At 47.3% G+C, this 19,136-nt stretch overlaps 1 protein-coding gene across 1 annotated transcript; it reads left to right on the top strand.

Moving 5' to 3' along the window:
• Positions 1–2,861: 2,861 nt before the first annotated feature.
• LOC142582297 (transmembrane protein 218-like) lies at positions 2,862–18,937 on the top strand. Its single transcript, XM_075691848.1, has 3 exons — positions 2,862–3,006; positions 10,314–10,613; positions 18,810–18,937. The coding sequence occupies exons 1-2, from the start codon at positions 2,894–2,896 to the stop codon at positions 10,591–10,593; spliced, it is 393 nt and encodes a 130-aa protein (XP_075547963.1). The 5' UTR covers positions 2,862–2,893; the 3' UTR covers positions 10,594–10,613; positions 18,810–18,937.
• The last annotated feature ends 199 nt before the right edge of the window (positions 18,938–19,136 follow it).

Here is a 19,136-nt window from a genome sequence, read left to right as displayed (position 1 = left end):
AGACAGGACAGGACTAGGACTCTGCAGAAACGATTTGGCAAGGATCAGGACGCGAGTGCAACCACTTGCAGGGACTTCTATGTGATCGTCGCTACGGTTATCCTTGGTATGCACAGCAGAGGCAGCGGCAATAGTCCTGGCGATACGAGACGCCGACTTAAAGGGTCAGTCGGCTCATGTGCTTACAGACTCTCAGGCAGCGTGTCGACTCTTCATGCGGGGAATGCTACCGCGAAGCGCCCAAAAAATACTCCGCTCACGACTGGACCACAGCATTAAGTGGTGCCCCGCGCACAACGGACTCGACGGGATGAAAGGGCAGACCGCAGCTCGAGGACGCAATGTCTGCAGTGCACAACATATTAAAGAATCAGACCTACGGCCCTCCACACTCCAAACTAAATAGAAGACAAGCCCAAGACTGGCATCGCATACAAACCAATTCATACCCACACCTAAACCACTTGCACAAGAAGCACCCGACATATTACACGGGCACTTACCCGTGGTGTGGCACAAAACCCACGCTGGCCCACATAACATGGGAATGTATGGCTCGGCCAAGCAACGTCAACTCGCCTTTTCTAAGCATCGCGGTCTTTGTACAGCTGTAGGAGGCACTGCTCGCAAGTGAGGATCAGGGGAGCCAATTGGCCCTCCTGGACCAAGCTCAGCGAGCTGCAAGAGCCAGAGGAGCCATGGACTGAGGGCCCCACCCAGACCTGCCATAACTCCGATTAACTGATCAATAAAGTTTTTTTTCTTCTTTATTGCCAAGGTTGGTCAACAGCATCTCAGGGGAGTTGGTTGGCGGGACAGCAAGCAACGAACACTCGCCAGAATACACGAGTGTCGATATGAAACTCTATGACGGGCGTCATTTTGCACTTTATGAATGTGCAAAACGTGTGACGATCTCGGGTGTGCGAAACCTCTGAAGAGCAAACTAAAAATACAACAAAATACTAATAGCTGACTGGTGAATGTTGCGTATTGTTTCAAATTAGGTGCTGTAGAAAACGCAAAAGTAGCGTTTTCTATTCCCACGTAAGAAAACGTGAGCACAAACTGCGGGACTACTTCCAGTAGTGGTGGAAGAGGTGCAATGTTTAGTTTACGTAGCCTTCGCTTCATAGCCAAGAAAACTCCGCGAGTATAGCCTTAGTGCTACTAGATGGTGTGCACATATACAAAGTTGTCCATTTGGCTTATTTTCTGGCTGTTGGAGTTGAGCCACATCGCAACCAACCTGGACCGCATACTGTGCATTGCTGGATACTTCGAACTTGTAGTGGTCAAGGAAGGAGATGCAGCTTTCCCTTTGTCAAAGTTTCATCAAAAAGAAGATGTCCTGCTCCACCTTGTTAGAAGACTTGTTCACCTATAAAGGTGGGAAGCCAATTGCGGGCAGTTTTTCTTTTAAAAGCAGTCTTGCTGCTTTATGAAAATGAGAACCTTGGGGCACATCAACCTTACTTCAGGCAAAATAAACTTGCACCAGGTTGTTTTGCTGCTGTTGTGAAAAATATGCAGGAAGAGCCACCTAAAGTACAAGGATGCATGTACATGAACCTTGCCACTACCCAGTATGTTCACTCGGCCACTTGAAGACTGCTGAGGCAGCTCCATATACACCCACTGCCTCCAAACATGAAAGGACACCGGGGATGTATGGAATGGCCCAAATATATGCAAGCCTTCCATCACCTAGTTGTTGTTGTTGTTGTTGTTGTTGTTGTTGTTTTATTTCTATTCTTGCCATACAAATTATCAGACACTGACTGAACCCATAGCCAGAGGCTAGTGTGGGGTTCAGATACAAAAATGCACGATGGCAATGACACAACACTTGTGTAAAATAGAAAGCCCAAAGTCACGGCGAAAGACCAGAGTACACTATACAATGAGGAGAAAATAATACAATATGCATTTTACAGGAGAATGAATAAAGATCTGTAATGAACAACACTGTACAACAAACACAAACCTGGCCCACATAACATGGGAATGTATGGCTCGGCCAAGCAACGTCAACTCGCCTTTTCTAAGCATCGCGGTCTTTGTAGCACTCAAGTTGTGAGTGCTATTCCCCATGGCTCCTTTGTTCTGGCTGTAAATAATCTAGTGAATGTGGGCGTGATACTACACCTTTCAAGTGCAACATTTTGTAAAACTTGTATCAAGGGATCTTTCATCAATCGAACTTCCCGCCAGAAGACTGCGAGCGTCGGTTACCCCCAGGTTGTAGGAACGAAATGTTTTCGTTGAGGTTTTTAGTTTCGTTCCCCTGAAAAAGGTTGCGGTTCTGCTCCAGAACGGGGGGGGGGGGGGGGGAAATCTTATCGGTTTTAGTTCGAATGCAAAAATTTCCGAGGCTAAGTAGCGATAAAAACAGTACAGTACTTATTTTTATAAATACGTGAATAATGAATCCTGAGATCATTCCCAGTGCCGTGAGTCAAGGCACTGAGCATGATGTCGGAAGCAGCAAGTCGTTGAGTGTGCTCGCCGAAATGCGAGACCACTGTTCAGATAAAACGAACAATAGAACCTGAGTAACAAAGCGTTGTGCCCGTAGAAAGCGAAATAAGCTTTCAAGCGCGCAGGCCCTGGGTTTTGCTGCGATGCCAACCAGCCAGTGCACCAAGCACTCCAAGCACTCGCCCGGCTGTCGCTCGCACTATCCCACTGCGCCGGCCGCACCGAGATACGCGTTAATTTTGACTCTGCCTGACGTCGGTTATTTCGGATTGCCGGCTTTAACCTTGAAGCGAAAACCGATCACAAATATTTCAGTTTCACTCCGGAAAAAAAAAAAAAACGTTCCGGTTATAGTTTTGTTTTCCTTCCCACACACTGGTTACCACGGCAACATTGTTTGTCGACAATAAGCATGGCTGGTCCACGCGTGTTCGAAGTTGGCATCGGCGTTTTTATTCTCGCTGTACTGTGGGCAACATGTTGTTTGCTGTGCATCTTCCTGTCCAAAACGCAAGGAATTTCCCGGTGAGCCGATCAAACAGTACTTGTGTGGGGGTAGCCCGCTCCTAGTGTCCCTACGCCAAACGCTGCGATTGCACTGTGGCAGTGCAGCCATAGAGTTTCTCACTATAAATAGTGAGAAACTCTATGAGTGCAGCCAAAGCCACGGAGCCGAAGCAAATTTTTTTACTGCGCAACTGCATGAAGCCAGCGAATGGAAGCAACTGGAAACTACGCAGCGTAAAAGAAATCGTATCAATTATTTCAGCTTTTGGTTTAAGATTTATTTTATAAGAAATAAAAAGCTTCCTTCGGAAATGGATTTCCGCTACTTGGTCTGGTTTTTTCTGGTCCTGTAAGCCATAAAGCTTCATACAATAACTACTAGAAGGCACTCTGCGCCGGTAGCATGCGCTGGGACGACGGCGCGTCGCCGCCGCTGTTGCCGGCGAGATCGGTGCGCCTTTTAAATAGGAATAAAGATTTATTTTTTTTTAAGCCAATCCAGTTTCGTTTGAGATTTTGTGTTATCTTGTTTCTTTTGCCTGTCTCAAGCATAGAGTCATGTCAAGCAGGGGAGCTATAAAGCAACATAATACAAACAAAAGAAACCCCTGGTCTCCACGCGTTGGCGCATGCGTGTCGTCACAAGTAAGCGCCAACGTGGGATTCCGAAACTTCTTCAAAAGCGCAATATGGCGCAACGAGAATAAACAGCGCCCTCAGAACGTCGAAATCACGCCTTGAGGGTCGTGGGCACTGTAGTTGCGAGTAGAATCAGCGATATATGTCTGAAAGCGGCATCAACGCGAGAGACGCAACTCGTAGCAACACAAATTTCTGGCCCCGATGCGTTCAAGAAGCCGGTTGGAAGTTTTCGCGTTATTCCGGCCGTTGCATTCGAAGTAATTTTTCTAATTTCTACATGTAAAAACAAATATTTTTACACGTCTACTGCATGGTGCTGTTTCTTTGTAGCATTCATATAAAACATTGAATGCAGCTGACACCGATAGCTGCACTGAACTATAAAACAGTTTTGATGTGCAGGTCAATGTTTTTTTCCTTGGAAATAATTGTACATTAGACTACGCCTGCATTTCTACTCATCCGCACTTCATTCAATCAACCTGGTAACGACGAGTTAAAAAATTGAGCAAACTTGGTTTCTACCGTACCATAACATATCTCAGCTGAAAAAAAAAAAAAATGTTCACCTGCTGCCGAAAAAAAAAATATTTTGGTTCTGTTTTCTTCAGGAAGAAACGTTATAAGAAAAGTCAGATAAGCAAAGGGTGATTAATATTCAGAACAAGTGATTTCACTTCCAGTTGGGAATGTGCGTTACGACATCTGCTGATTGGTTGACAGCTTAAGGGCTGAACCCAGCAAAAGTTGGTCACAGGTGTTTTTTTTTTTTGTTTACGTAAAGCATATTGTATAAATACAATCTCTTTCAGAACAAGTAGAAACAAGGTCAACGTATCTAGAGAGTGTCACGTGCGTCGGTGCTGGCTGAGCAATTCTAGGCCAATTTACTGACTCTTTGCTCAATGGAAAGGTCTCGTATAAACTGAGGCATAGCAAGATAGCAAGGCTCTGCATATTCGTGGTGGAAGGAATATACAAACACACTTAACATAGGCGCTTTTAGATATGTGCCCAATTTTTTTTTTTTTAATATGTCAGCCGAAAAGCAAGAATTGCCAAACGTTTTATATTTCTCTCATTTTCAACACCTCTGTATTCGGTCCTCTCAGCCGTTAGTATGAAAAGGCCGGAATTTCAGCTACTTTAGCAAATAAAGATGTAGCGAAACACCTTTTTAGATTTCTGGTTTCGGTTTTCCACGCTGGCAGCGCCGCTGGACGAAACCGACACGGCGCACGCCTCTAGCTACAATCGGGGAGGTTTTGTAAAACAAGGCAGTTCAGCCAAACGGGAATTACGGGAAGTGCATGGATTTGCCTAAACTTCGCCCTTCTAGCTTCAGACGCTTCGTGACCTTCTAAACACGTCATTTTCAACAAAGTACTGTGTAATAAATAATTAAACCTTATTAAAACTGTCTGACGGTGGATCGATTCGAACACACGACCTGTAAATACCGAGGCCTGACATTGAAGCCATTACGCCATAGACCCTTGCATTGACAAGCGGCATAGAATGCCCTTATGAATTTCTCACGGCCTAGTCAGCGTGTTGAGACGCTTGCAATTGGCGCATTTCGATTTGGCTACCTCGACAGCCTGAACCACTGCAATTAGTAGCAAACGTGTGTGTTCGCAGAGTATTCTGCACTTGGAAATGTATACATTGCTCTAAAATTTAGGACAATGAAGGCAGATAAAGCATATAATAAAGCCACAGGAGCGTCTGAATACATAAGCACGAAGATCTGAAATTCATGTACTTCCCATCATTACCATGGTGGCTGATCGCGGCATCACAGTTCCCTGTAGTAATTATTGTACAAAACTATTCTGCAAGCCACTGTAAACCGCCAGCAAAACGCACTACACACGTGTGGCTTTAGGTGCCACTGGCGCACGCCGAGTGCAGTACCAAAAATTACCATCTAGCTTTTATTTTTGTTTCACCTGAGCGCTGTCGAAGCGCTCTCGTGGAATAAAATGAAGAAACAACTGTTGAAACAAAAAATGCACATCCAGCCCCATGGCCCGTTCCTACGGCGAGTGCCGGTGACGGCATAACCGAGCGAACGAGCACAAGAGCGAAAGATGAAAGAAGGTGGAAGATGAAAGAAAGAAAGATGACAGACTCGTGCCGCGAACGGCAGAGGCCAGCGAGAGCGGCCCCTTCAGTGACGTGCGCGAGGGAAACTGGTTTCATGCGGACCCTCCGGACCGCTCGATGCGTACTTGTATCTGGTCACAGCCGGACCGCTCATTTCACCGTCTGCTCGCGCTTGTTTTGATTGCCATGCTTTGCGATTGTTTTGTAATTTGATTTTAAAGAAATTAAATTATTGGGTTTTATGTGCCATAACCACTTTCTGATTATGAGGCACGCCGTAGTGGAGGGCTCCGGAAATTTTGACCACCTGGTGTTCTTTAACGTGCACCTAAATCTAAGTACACGGGTTTTCGAATTTTGCCCCCATCGAAATGCGGCCGCCGTGGCCGAGATTCGATCCCGCGACCTCGTGCTCACTATCCCAACACCATAGCCACTGAGCAACCACGGCGGGTTTGTAATTTGATTGTATGCATGACGCTAGTTGTGTAGTACTTTCTGGAAGCCAAGTGGCACCAGCGATTACACTGGAACTTTCGACGAGTCGTGCGTAAAAGCCAACACTCTTGACCTGCAGATCAAATCTTCGACAATTGCCGGCTCTGCTACATGTCTCTCAAATTCTTTGCCTCAATATATCGCGAAATGAAAGCACGTATAGAGCTACGCTCAAATTTCACATTAGGGAGTATTGTAATTGTCGGTGAATTTTTTGTCCACACGTACGCAAATACATATTAATACGCACTGTAAATAATAAGAAAATTTTTGCAAGTTATTTGATAAGAGCCGCATCATGACAGGGTCGGAACCAACCACCGTGGTGAGGCACACGCCTGTTTCCGAACGAAGCTGTTGGCATATAACAGGTGCACAGCCGTAATAGCCTTAGAAATCTATGGCTATAAAGGGCAAAAGCAAACATCAGGCTGCTGCATATGGTTGCCTTCAGACGGCAAGCTTGTATACAATAAAGTTATAATGCTGACGGAACGGATAAATAAAATGTATACTTAGGCAGCTTGTGTAGCTAGTTTTTTGTCGTCTATGCACTCACTGCTCCCTCTAGTGGCTGAAATAGCGGCTGTCTGAGCCGTACCTGCAGCCGCCGTGACCGTTCTAAACAAATGAGCAAACGCTGAACGGAAGGCGCTCACTGGCGGTCACTGTCATGTGACAAATTTATGGTGGTGTAAAAGGTCTACGATCGACTAGTTTTAAAATCACTAATGACCTGTTTAATTACTTTATAGCACATATTAAAATTTACTAATTGCAGCAGTGAGTTCGCAAGGCTTGGAACAGCTTGGAAGTTTCGAGATATTCATCCCCAAAGTATGCGATTAAATACATGGACCAAATGCACCAGATATTGAGCTCGACCATCTCAGATTTCTTGTTTAAAAAATTGTGCTTGATCTCTCCCGCTGCATACTTTCGACCAAAGAAAATTCTGTCGGGCTTCTGGCCACCATTTAGTTTTCGTGGATGCAGTGAAATTGCCACTTTGGAAAGCAAATGCAAGAAAATCTACGCTTTTATATATTGTTCTCAAACTTTCTTGGAATGGTTTATCAAGCATTCTTTTGAGAGGACAATTGTTGTGTAAGTCTCGTGTAGTTTTCTGTAAAAGCTTGCATCGGCAAGGAAAATTGAGAAATCAACAAAGTTGAGAATTTTAAATACATGTTTTATTGTCTACAAAATCAATTTGTTACATTTTTCTATTACGTCAAATCCAAACGAGCGACCAAAAGTATTTTGTTGCTTGAGAACAAAGGGAAGTGCTACAATAATCTTTAACATCTCAAAAAACAGCGCAGTAGTTCATGTTCTGCCATAAATTTCATAGCGAGATGGTCTCAGTAAAAATATAAAATTTAGCGCATTTGTCAGCCACATTAATCAACAATTATTACAGCAAGTTAAAGGGTCCCTGAAAAGATCTTGTTGATTTTGTACTAATGTACAGAGTCGTTAGGGTAGGTCCTTCTGGTCATTGTGACGCATTTAAGCGCTCTGTGTGAAGTGTGTAACTTTTTAGTACAAGGTTTTAAAAATGTGCATTGCTACCGATCTCCGCGGCACCTCCTCATTGACATAGTTCGCCTAATTGACGTGGGCAAGCTATCCGGTTGGCTACCCAGGTTGCATAATGGATCATTTTTCCAACAAATGTTGTTTGTAATGGTTGGAACGTTGGCTAATTTGTTTCTAAAAAGATGTAACAGAAAGAAGATACACAACAACAATTTGTCACTACACTCAAGCATATGGATGAGGTTTTTGTAGGCTCCATTTGCTGCACTTGATCCTTGCAACTCGCACAATTCTTCTTTTTGGTTCTCTCATAAAATGGAACAATTGTCAAATATTCCCAGAGTGGTTTGAGCACAGTAGCACACAGCAGCCAGGCATATTGCACGACAACGCTCAGCGAACTGACACCCGCAGCAAATTCCTGCCAAAATGCCAGCACGTCCCGAAACGCGAGCTGGGCGTGGCAATGGTGGACAGTGCTATTGAAAACTGGTTGTGGCGGCGAGAGCCCCATCAAAGAATTTTCTTACTCTGTACGGAGCGGCGGGTGAGGAGGTCACTAGGGTGCTTCAATGTACTCCTTGCCCGGAGGTGCGCATTGGGGCACCCTAGAGGGCACACTGGGCATGTGCACCCTCCCCCTCCTTGAAATTTTTCTGTACCAGGATGCCGCCTGTGCAGCCTTCTCTTCTGTCCATGGTCAGGTGGGGACAGGTAAGGGGAGGGAGGCTTAAATAACAATAGTCTATGGTTTCTGCGCTATATATCTACACTGTGATTTTGATGTGAACATCCCTATTGGCATGTTTAGTATAGTGTTCCTGCATAGAGTTGCCTATCAATAATTCAGACTCGACAGGGACCACAAAACAGTTGACAATTGTAAATTTGCCTTTTGCGTGCTATAATAAGCCCAGCTTTGGCAGTGCTTCAGCAGCTGACTAAAAATTGGTTAATTTAAGCTACATCTTTCAGTGACAGTTCTTTGCAACTGACATGAAAGACAAATGCGTTGGGGAAAAGAAAATACACAAGTTCTGTGGAGAGAGGCCTTATGACCAATGGGTTGACTTGTGCAGCCAAAAAGTGAAGCTGTAATTAGTGCCAGAATGTCTTAGACTGGTGGCTCTCAATGATTAAGACATCGGGAAAATCTCAAACACTAGTTATACAGGAGATGATGTTGCAGCATTGCAGCAGTACAATGAAAGGTGCTGCGAATGTTAACTCACTTGAACAGTACTTGCTTTGCAGAAAATAGAATCCCACCTCAACTTGCACCATTTTTGTTTTGTAGTTCACTTTTGCACAATATACTAGAAAAACATTTATCGTAAATCAACCCTAGTTGCTATTCAAGAATGTGTTTAGCATGCTTTGGGAGGTGGTTGTGTTATGTTGCACTACGTGTTATGGGTGGTGTTTCCCTTGCCACCGTGCCGTACGCCGAACCCAAAGTACTTCGAGAACCACTTCCTCAGGGACCAGTACTGTGCATACAACCATAATTTCATAAAACAATTACTAGAGGAAACTCTGGCACTACGATCATTCAGCCACCATGGGAATGATGGGAAATACATAGATTTGTACTTAGATAAGTACATAGATCTTTGTACTTGTGGATTCAGACGTTCTTGTGGCTTTGTTTATTACACTTGATTGTCCTAAATTTCAAAGCGATCTATACTAAGTGCACAATGATCTGCAAACATGCACAATCGCTGCTAATTGCAGTGGCTCAACCTGTCCAGGTGGTCAAATTCAAATGTGCCAAGCTTCTCACCATGCTGGCTTGCCCGCAAGAAATTCACAACTGTGAATTCTGTGTCGCTTTTTGATGCATGCGTCCGTGGTATAATAGTTTCAAAGTGTGCGCTAGAGGTCCTGTGTTCAAATCCTGCTGTTGGACAATTTTACTAATGTTTATTTAATTGTTTAATACACAGTATTTTCTTGAAAATAACGAGTTTACAAAGTCGAGAAGCCATTTAAAGCCAGAAGGAGGAAGTTCAGGCAAATCCATGTACTTCCCATAATTCCTATGCTGGCAGAACCGCGCCTGTTGCAGCTACCCTAGACACTAGCACCAAAGTTCCCTCTAGTAATAATTGTATGAAACTATATGTATACAAACACCTCTGGTATCAGCGTCTGCGACCAGAGGTGCAGCTTCTCAACAACAGTGTCTCAAAACGCTAGCTGCCATGAGAAAAGAAGGTGAGAATGCTCGCCTTACTACCGTGCCACTCTGTGGTACCGCATAGTACCGCATAGTACCACCATGTGGTCTTTATTGCTATTAGACTGCGCTATCTTCGGGCCGGCCCACAAAAACAGTTACGCAGTCACAAAAAATTATGGTTAGTTCTCAAAGAATGCTAAACGCATTAAAAGGAACATCCATTATGAAAGAATTGGGCCTTATTACAGGTAGTTTTCTTATACTAAAGAAGCAACTGAGAACAGTTTTGAACACTGTCAGCAAGCGTGCCCTCATGCACACAGTTTCCATCATTCCGCATCATTTGCAGGGCTGCTGGCGTCTTTGCTGGAGCAGTTCTGGCAACTGTGCTGCTGCTCATCTTGCCACAGGGCGAAGGTCAGAAACCCAAGGACAGCAACGTCACCGACACACTCTTCATCTGGCGGAGTGCACTTACTGTCCTTCTGGGCATATGCGCATTAGCGTCGCCCATGATCATGATAAAGGTACACTGGAGTGTGCCTGTGCAAGCAAGAAGCCTCAACAGACTTAACAACATTATTAGGCACCGTACTGTCAGCATTGAAGCCCCTGGAGAACAGTTATAGCACTTTGGCAATGACGTCAGGTTAGTTATAATCCATAGGCCCCAAATGGTGCCAATTCCATTGAAGCGGTAATGACTTGTGAAACCCTACATCTGAGGCTACAAATGAACCAGTTCAGTTTCACCTTTTCGGTGTTGCAACCTTGAACAGGAGCACTTCAGGTGATGCCCATGTGTCATGAGCCAATAAAGGAAGAAAGAAAGATGAAGAAAAAGCAGGAGATAAGAAGAAAACAAGAAGACACGAGGAGTCGATAATTGAAATAAAGAAAAAGGAAGATAGAAAATAAGAGCGTACGAATAAAAAGAATACAATATTAAAGCAGAAGAAGAAGCGCTAAAGTGTGGGCACAGCTACGTGGTCAATGGGAGAAGGGACACGTAGATGAAAGGAGCGGCCCAGCTATGCTCTGCGACGAAGGCGGGGAGAAGGGGCTGGAGGCCGAACAGGACGGGTGGATAGTGGAGACGGCGGCAACCCAGTGGAAGCAGTTCTTCAGCTGCCGTGGCCACAACCCGCGAGCTGAGTGGACCTCCCACCGGAAGCCACCGTCTCCACAATTCACCCATCCTGTTCGGCCTCGAGCCCCTTCTCCCCGACTTCATCGTAGAGCATAGCTGGGCTGCTCCTTTCAGCTATGTGTCCCTTCTCCCATTGGCCACGCAGCTGCGTGTGCACTTTTGCGCTTCTTCTGATTTCATATCGTATTCTATTTATTCGTACGCTCTTATTTTCTATATTATGTTTTCTTTATTTCTGCCATCGACTCCTCGTGTCTTGTTTTCTTCTTATCTTCTGCTTTTTCTTCTTTCTTGCTTCCTTTATTGGCTCATGACACCATGGACAGATTGCTTGAACTAGTTTCACCACAAAGAACAGCAGTGAGTGGTTTGCGATAGGGACCAGTATATTTTGTGTTTTGTCACAATAACAACTTCCTGTCGTGACCTGGTGTCAGAAGGATGCTACAAGGTGCACCATTCTACAGTGACTGCACACGCTCTGACAGTCAAACAAACTTTAACTATTGTTTTGGTGACCCTGTGGCTGACGTGATCAAGCGCACGCTAGAGGGGCAGGTGAGCTTGCTTCTTCTCCTCTAGCCGGCTATGGCTTTCTGTGTGGCTGAGTGCATAGGCGGCCCATGCAACGCATTCTGGAGGTACGTTACGGTGAGTGCAAAAACGATCGGTGAGCCGAGATGGCTGGTGGCTTCACACATACCGTGTTCCCACGTGCCTAGTGTTGGAGGTTGTGCAACATCAAGTTTCCGTAATACAGTCTACACTCGTTACAACGGACCCGCGTACAACAGACTTTCGGATATCACAGACAATGTTTTAACCATAGTTTGTTCTGCCTATTTTATTAATGCAACGAAGTTCGCTTTTAACGGACCGCACTAAAACGGACTACTGGCTACAGCGGACGAAATTAGTGGCAATTTTTGTCAAAATCGGGCATATAAAACTTACTTTTGCGGTGTCGATATGGGCTGGCAACAGACTTTTGAGGGTCAGCCAATGATTGCGGCTCAATATTTTGCGCACGAGAGAAGGGGTGAAGAGGGGCAGAAGCATGCCATCATTTGCATGCGAGGCACAGGGGGAGGCGAGGGAAAGAAGGGGGTTCTACTACGGTAACTGCGGTTAACGGCGCAGCCACGAGGGCGGCATTTTTTAAAAGCGATCTGTGATGTGGACACAGTGCACCCAGTGCCGGTAGCTTCATGTGTGCTATGCTTTCGACATTTAGTTCACGCTGAACTGAGAGACAGCACAAAGGTCAATTCGCTTGCTGCTGCTGCGACGCTTATCTTGCTTAATTTACTATCACAACTGATGCTTCGCCTTTCGGGCGAAACTGCGACTTTTTTGTTTGTTTACTTTGGACTTCCGTCACTCACTCTTTGCAATGAAGTTGTTAGACATCACAATGAAAGTTTCGGAAGTGAGGCATCTCGGATATTACAGACTTCGGATAAAATGGACGTTTTTTGTCGGATTATCAGGGTCCGTTGTAACGAAACTCGACTGTATCATTGCTGCCGGTCTTCATCGCACCAGCATTGTGACAGTGAGTGCCCACGGCCATTCAGTGAGATGTTTATGTTTGCTGTGTGTGCATGGCATCATGCTAGTTAATTTAATTACTTGGCTATAACATGTTGGCACGCTAGTTAGTTTGGATTCATGATACAGTGTGCAAGCTCCATCACATGAGGACAGATGTAGAAACACACACACAGTGCTACTTTCAACTACAGATTTTTGCATGTAAAAAATACGCATGCACACACACATATCGAACAAAAGGAAACAAAAGTAACAAAATCAACATCAGTAATACATATCGAAGAACTTGTAGCAGCAGCAGCATCGGCGTCGCACGAGGGATGACGTAGACGCTCGCGTCTACATGAGGCTCGAGCGGCTGGCGCTCCGGCACGGGCTAGCGTTCTGAAGGAGATCATTAAAAAGAATGCTACGCTAAGAGACGGACTGTCGGTTCTTCCTCTCCTGCGAGAGCCCGAGACTTTAACGGTCTACACGGTCGCTCGTCGCCACAGTTTGGTGACCCGGACGTGATACTGCCATACGCTCCTGTGGTAGAGACGACCATGGACCAGACCGACGCTACGAGAGCTCAAGGCCAGAACCCATCCAAGGAACGCGGTGAGCCCTCCTGTTCCGCCATCGCTGTCCGCCTCCCACAGTACTGGGACCAGCATCCTTCGGCGTGGTTTCTTCAGGCCGAAGCGCAATTTCAAGTCGCTGGTATCTGCTCTCAAGCCTCGAAGTTCCATTACGCTGTCACAGCGCTATCGCCTGCCGCCATTGACGAGGTGGCAGATTTGCTGAACTCCCCATTGTCTGCCGCCGCCTATGACGATCTCAAGGCAGCACTGCTACAGTGCACAGCACCTTCACAACGTTCTCGCATCCAGCAGCTTCTGTCCGCTGAAGAACTCGGCGACCGACGCCCTAGTCAACTTCTTCACCGAATGAGCCAGCTGCTCGGAAACAACGCGAGATCCATCGACGACACGCTGTTGCGCGAACTGTTTTTGCAACGACTCCCGGCTAACGTGCAGATGGTCCTGGCGACAGCCTCTACCATGGACCTTACCGGACTTGCCGCTTTGGCCGACAAAGTCATGGAAGTAGCCACCCCAACCATCGCAGCCACGTCACCGTCTCCGGGTGACAATACAACCGCTCTGCAAACTCTTCCCTGCTCTTCCGCAGTGCAATCTCCGCTCGACTCCTTGTGTGAGCGCCTGGAACGCATCATCTGTGGAGCGGAACATCGCCGCGCGCCTGGCGTTTGCTACTACCACCGCCATTTTGGAAACGACGCTCGTCACTGTCGGCGTCCCTGCGCTTGGCAGGGAAACAGGCCGGCCGACCTCTAACGGCGACGAGTGGTCCAGCCCAACACACAAGTCGCCTTTTCTACGTGACGGACAGAGTTACGGGACAACGATTCTTAGTCGACACAGGTGCTGACATCAGCATTCTCCCCGCCCAGCGCTCCGTCCGAAAAGCGACTGCTGTGTCGTTTTTGCAAGCCGTCAATGGCACCAGGATTCCAGTTTTCTCGTCACGCTCCGTCATGCTAAACCTTGGCCTTCGACGAGCATTCCGCTGGATCTTCCTGGTTGCAGACGTTCGTCATGCAGTCATTGGAGCAGACTTCTTGCATAACTACGGACTCCTTGTGGACATGCAACGACGGCGTCTCATCGACTCCGTGACCCAGCTATCCGTTCCCGGCGTCCCATCATCGGGCACATCGCCCAAAGCGCCTATTTCTGTCATGTTGGACGAACCTTTCGCCGCGCTCCTACGCGAGTTTCCCACTTTGGTGCGCCTGCCGGACTGGACGCAACCGGTACAACATGACGTGTGCCATCACATCGTCACCTCCGGCCCACCGGTCTACTTCCGACCCAGGCGTTTGTCCCCGGAGGAACTCAAGATCGCTCGCGCGGAGTTCGAACACATGCTGCAACTTGGCATCATCCGCCCTTCCTCCAGTAACTGGGCATCACCACTTCACATGGTGCCTAAGAAGACGGGAGACTGGCGCCCATGCGGTGATTACCGGGCACTAAACAACGTCACCGTTCCTGATCGCTACCCTCTACCGAACATTCAGGACTTCACGGTAGCGTTGCACGGTGCGACGATCTTTTCTAAGATCGATCTCGATCGCACCTACCATCAACTACCGGTCGCTGAAGAAGACATTCCCAAGACCGCCATCACCACACCCTTCGGTCTTTTCGAATTTCTCCGCATGCCTTTCGGTTTACGGAACGAGGGCCAATCCTTTCAGCGTTTCATCGATTCCGTCACCCGAGGTTTGCCTTTCGTTTTTGCATACATTGACGACCTTCTCGTCGCAAGCTCTTAGGGCAGAAGAACATCTTCACCACTTGCGGTTGTTGTTTTCACGCCTTGCCAGTAAAGGAATTGTCATCAACGCCGCCAAGAGTGAATTCGGTCAAACCGAACTCGAGTTCCTCGGTCATATCATCGACGCTAACGGCATTCGACCACTGCCGTCCAAGATTCGCGTCATCGAAAACCTTCCCCGACCGACCACACTCAACAAGCTTCGCCAGTTTCTCGGTTTCGTCAATTTCTACCGCCGATTCATTCCAGAGTGCGCACGACTTATGGCTCCGCTAGACGCCCTCCTGGTAAACAAACGCAAACAAGTGCTTCAGTGGACTGAAGAGGCCACCGACGCTTTCACAGGAGTCAAGTCTGCCCTCGCCGACGCCACGCTGCTTAGACACCCAAAGCCAGACGCACCCACTGCCATCATGACCGACGCTTCAAACAACGCCGTTGGTGCCGTTCTGCAGCAATTCATCGACAATGCGTGGCATCCACTCGCTTTTTTCTCCAAGAAACTGAAGCCTGCGCAGTCCCGCTACAGCGTGTTCGGCCGTGAATTACTCGCTGTTTACCTGGCTATTAAACATTTTCGCCATTTCCTCGAAGGCCGTGCATTCACTGTCTTGACGGACCACAAGCCCCTTGTGCACGCAATGAATCGTTCGGCGTCCTGTTACTCGCCCCGCGAGGTTCGCCACCTTTCCTACATTTCCGAGTTTACAACAACGTTCCGCCACATCAAGGGCACCGATAACGTTCCAGCCGACGTCCTCAGTCGTGTCAATGTCGTTTCCACGTTGACATCGGAACCTTTCATCATCGAGGCCAACTTACTCGCCAGTCAACAGCGTGACGACACTGAACTTCGTACACTCCGGAATTCTTCAACGTCCCTGAAATTGGAAGACGTCGTTGTGACCCCAGATGGTACATCCGTCGTCTGCGACACTTCTAACGACACACCTAGACCATACATTCCGGCATCCCTTCGCAGACGTCTATTCGAAACCGTGCACAACCTGTCGCACCCTGGCACCCTGGCAACCTGTCGCACCCTGACACAGAAGCTCCTTTCCAGTCGTTTCGTTTGGCCTCAGCTAAACGCGCAAGTTCGCGACTGGGTTCGCTGCTGTTTGTCGTGTCAACGTTCGAAGATCCAGCGTCACCCCATTCCGCCTGCCAAGTCTTTTCTTCCACCGATGCTCGTTTTGACACCATACACCTGGACCTCGTCGGCCCTCTCCCACCCTCGAAAGGCTACTGCTACATACTGACATGCATCGACCGTTATACACGGTGGCCAGAAGCTACACCTATATCTGACATCTTAGCGCCCACTGTTGCAGCAGCTTTCATGTCTACGTGGATCGCCAGGTTCGGCTGCCCATCCACAATAATCACAGATCGCAGTCGGCAGTTTGACTCAGCACTTTTCAACGAGCTACTCAAACTACTCGGAACGACACGTTTTCGCACAACTGCTTACCACCCTCAGTCCAATGGACTAGTTGAACGTTTTCACCGGCATCTCAAGGCCTCCCTTATGGCACATGAATCGCCGGAGAAGTGGGTCCTACATTTGCCCCTTGTCTTACTTGGCATCAGAGCCGCACTCAAGAGTGACCTAGGTTGCTCCTGTGCTCAGCTAGTCTACGGCACCCACCTACGCCTTCTGTGCGATTTCTTTGTCGCCACCCCCCAAACGCTATGCCATCACCTGCCGACTACGTTGCCAAACTGCAAGCTTTCTTCAGCCAGATGCGCCCCGTGCCTACACGTTCACAAGAAGCAAGGTCCCCGTACGTTTCTCCCGCACTCAGCTCTGCTACCCACGTTTTCCTACATAACTGTGCCGTGCGGAAGCCTTTGCAACCACACTACTCCGAGCCATATTGTGTTCTAGAGCGTCGTCCGACGACGTTTGTTGTGAATGTCAACGGCCGATCAGACACAATTGCCCTGGAACGTCTCAAACCCGCCTACATCGAAGCACCCACGCCATCAGCTCCACCAGTATGCGACGCGACCCTGCTGCATCCTTCGCCGCCGCCAGTGCACGTGACACCCAAGACCAACGCCAAGACACGCCGCGTCACGTGGACTTTCCATCGTTCGTCGAACTTTCCTCCTCTCTAGGGGGGGAGCCCTCTGTAGCGGCAGCAGCATCGGCGTCGCACGAGGGATGACGTAGACGCTCGCGTCTACACGAGGCTCGAGCGGCTGGCGCTCCGGCACGGGCTAGCGTTCCGAAGGAGATCATTAAAAAGAATGCTACACTAAGAGACGGACTGTCGGTTCTTCCTCTCCTGCGAGAGCCCGAGACTTTAACGGTCTACGAGGTCGCTCGTCGCCACAAACTATACAAGTGTCCATGGCATGATCAAGACATACAAGGTGTTTCAGAGAACGCTTTCAAAAACTCTTAAAGGTTGCCTGAGGTAGATAGCCCAATTTTAGTTCACGAGGTGGTCTACTTGAAGCGACGGACACTACTTGCACAAAAACTGACATCCCTACTTGACTAAATAACAAAAAAATCACTAATTAAGTTTCTAACTAATTACCTTATGGCTAATATTGCAATTCACAAATTCTAGCCTATAAGTTTGCAAGGCAGATCTAGTAGGAACTAATTCTCAGGATGACACTAATTTCGAGATCTTCTCGAACTTTGTGGAGAACCGCATTGGCATTCCAATTACTTTGGTGCTTGAATGCATAAAACAATGTTTTGTTAAGAAAGTAACTGGAACTCTCTGTCCTCGTCCAGTAACGTTTGAACATTTTATCATGATGTAATAAGTATGTTAATTGACGTAATAGTTCTGTGGAAACCCGCAAGGCGGAGAGAAGTAATTAACTAAGGGAAAATGAGACATCCACCCTATCGTAGCAATTGCTACAAAGGAAACCCATACGGGTTCCTCGAAAGAAAAGCCTCGCAGTCGAAAAAAAATTAGTCCCAGGACAACTCGTGACAGCGCGCATCGATGCGCCATCAACGAGTCGTCAACGCGTGGTACAGTGGAACGGGTGTGACTGCTAGGCCTCATGCGGCTCACATGTGTGTCCGGGCTTGATGGTGGTTGAGGTGGTGAGCGCGAGGAGGCATTGGTGTTGTGCTGCAAGTTCAAACTGCTCCAAACGTGATGACGAAGCATAAAAGATGGGGGCAGCGAGCAGATCAGTCACTGGTGCGCTGCGACAGGTGGCTCTACCTCTATGAAACAAGTTTCGAGGATGTGGAAGCTACGAATGCAGCGGACGGTTTCGGGTGCAAGCTTTACATTTGGGTGGACAGTTTACACATGAGCGTACACGCTGCGCAATTGGAAGTGGATATGCTTACAGTAAGGGTAAAAAGCCTGCAGGAGGAACTGCACGGTGCAGAAACAGAAGTGGTGGCACTCCGCGATATGCTGCAGCTGGTGCGAGCCAAAGTTCCGTTAATTGCAGAGCAGCCCCTGCAGAATGATGCGGAGACGTTGAATCCAAGTCAAGACATGCAAGGGTTGAAGATGCCAGTTTGTTCCTTGGAGGAAACCCCTAGAACGCAAGCTAACATGCCAGGACGAATTTTTCTTCAACTGCGAGGCTTTTATTTTGAGGAACCCGTATGGGTTTCCTTTGTAGCAGTTGCTACGATTGGGTGGATGTCTCATTTTCCCTTACTTTAGTATGCAAATGTTTACTGCAATTTATATGGTCAATAAAAATTAAATGTTACTTCGTTTAGTTGTCTAATGCTTTGCTATTACTATCAATTCTTCACCTGTTGAAAGAAACTGCAACTTCTTTTTTTTTCAGATTTGTTTCACAGAACAGGAAATCTCACAGAAAGCGTATGTACTGCAATTCGAAGATCTGTGAAGTCAAGGAAGAGTGCAGCACAGTGTGTCAGTGTGAATGTTACAGCAAATACACCTTGATCAACACTATGTTACAATGCACGAGAGCAGCCTGGTAGAGAACTGTCAGCAACCAATCCAAGTATTGCCAGTTTGGTTGCGCAAAGCAGCCATGGCATAGACTGTAGTTACAATGCTCAGCTTGCAAGCATACCATCGTTGGCTTGACCATAGGTCGATATCTCCTTTCTCGCCACACTGTGCCATGTCTCATTCAAAGGATAAC

Source organism: Dermacentor variabilis, chromosome 5 (genome assembly GCF_050947875.1).
Source record: "Dermacentor variabilis isolate Ectoservices chromosome 5, ASM5094787v1, whole genome shotgun sequence".
In the NCBI taxonomy this organism is placed as follows: domain Eukaryota; kingdom Metazoa; phylum Arthropoda; class Arachnida; order Ixodida; family Ixodidae; genus Dermacentor; species Dermacentor variabilis.
This window is presented reverse-complemented; position numbering and strand designations above follow the sequence as displayed.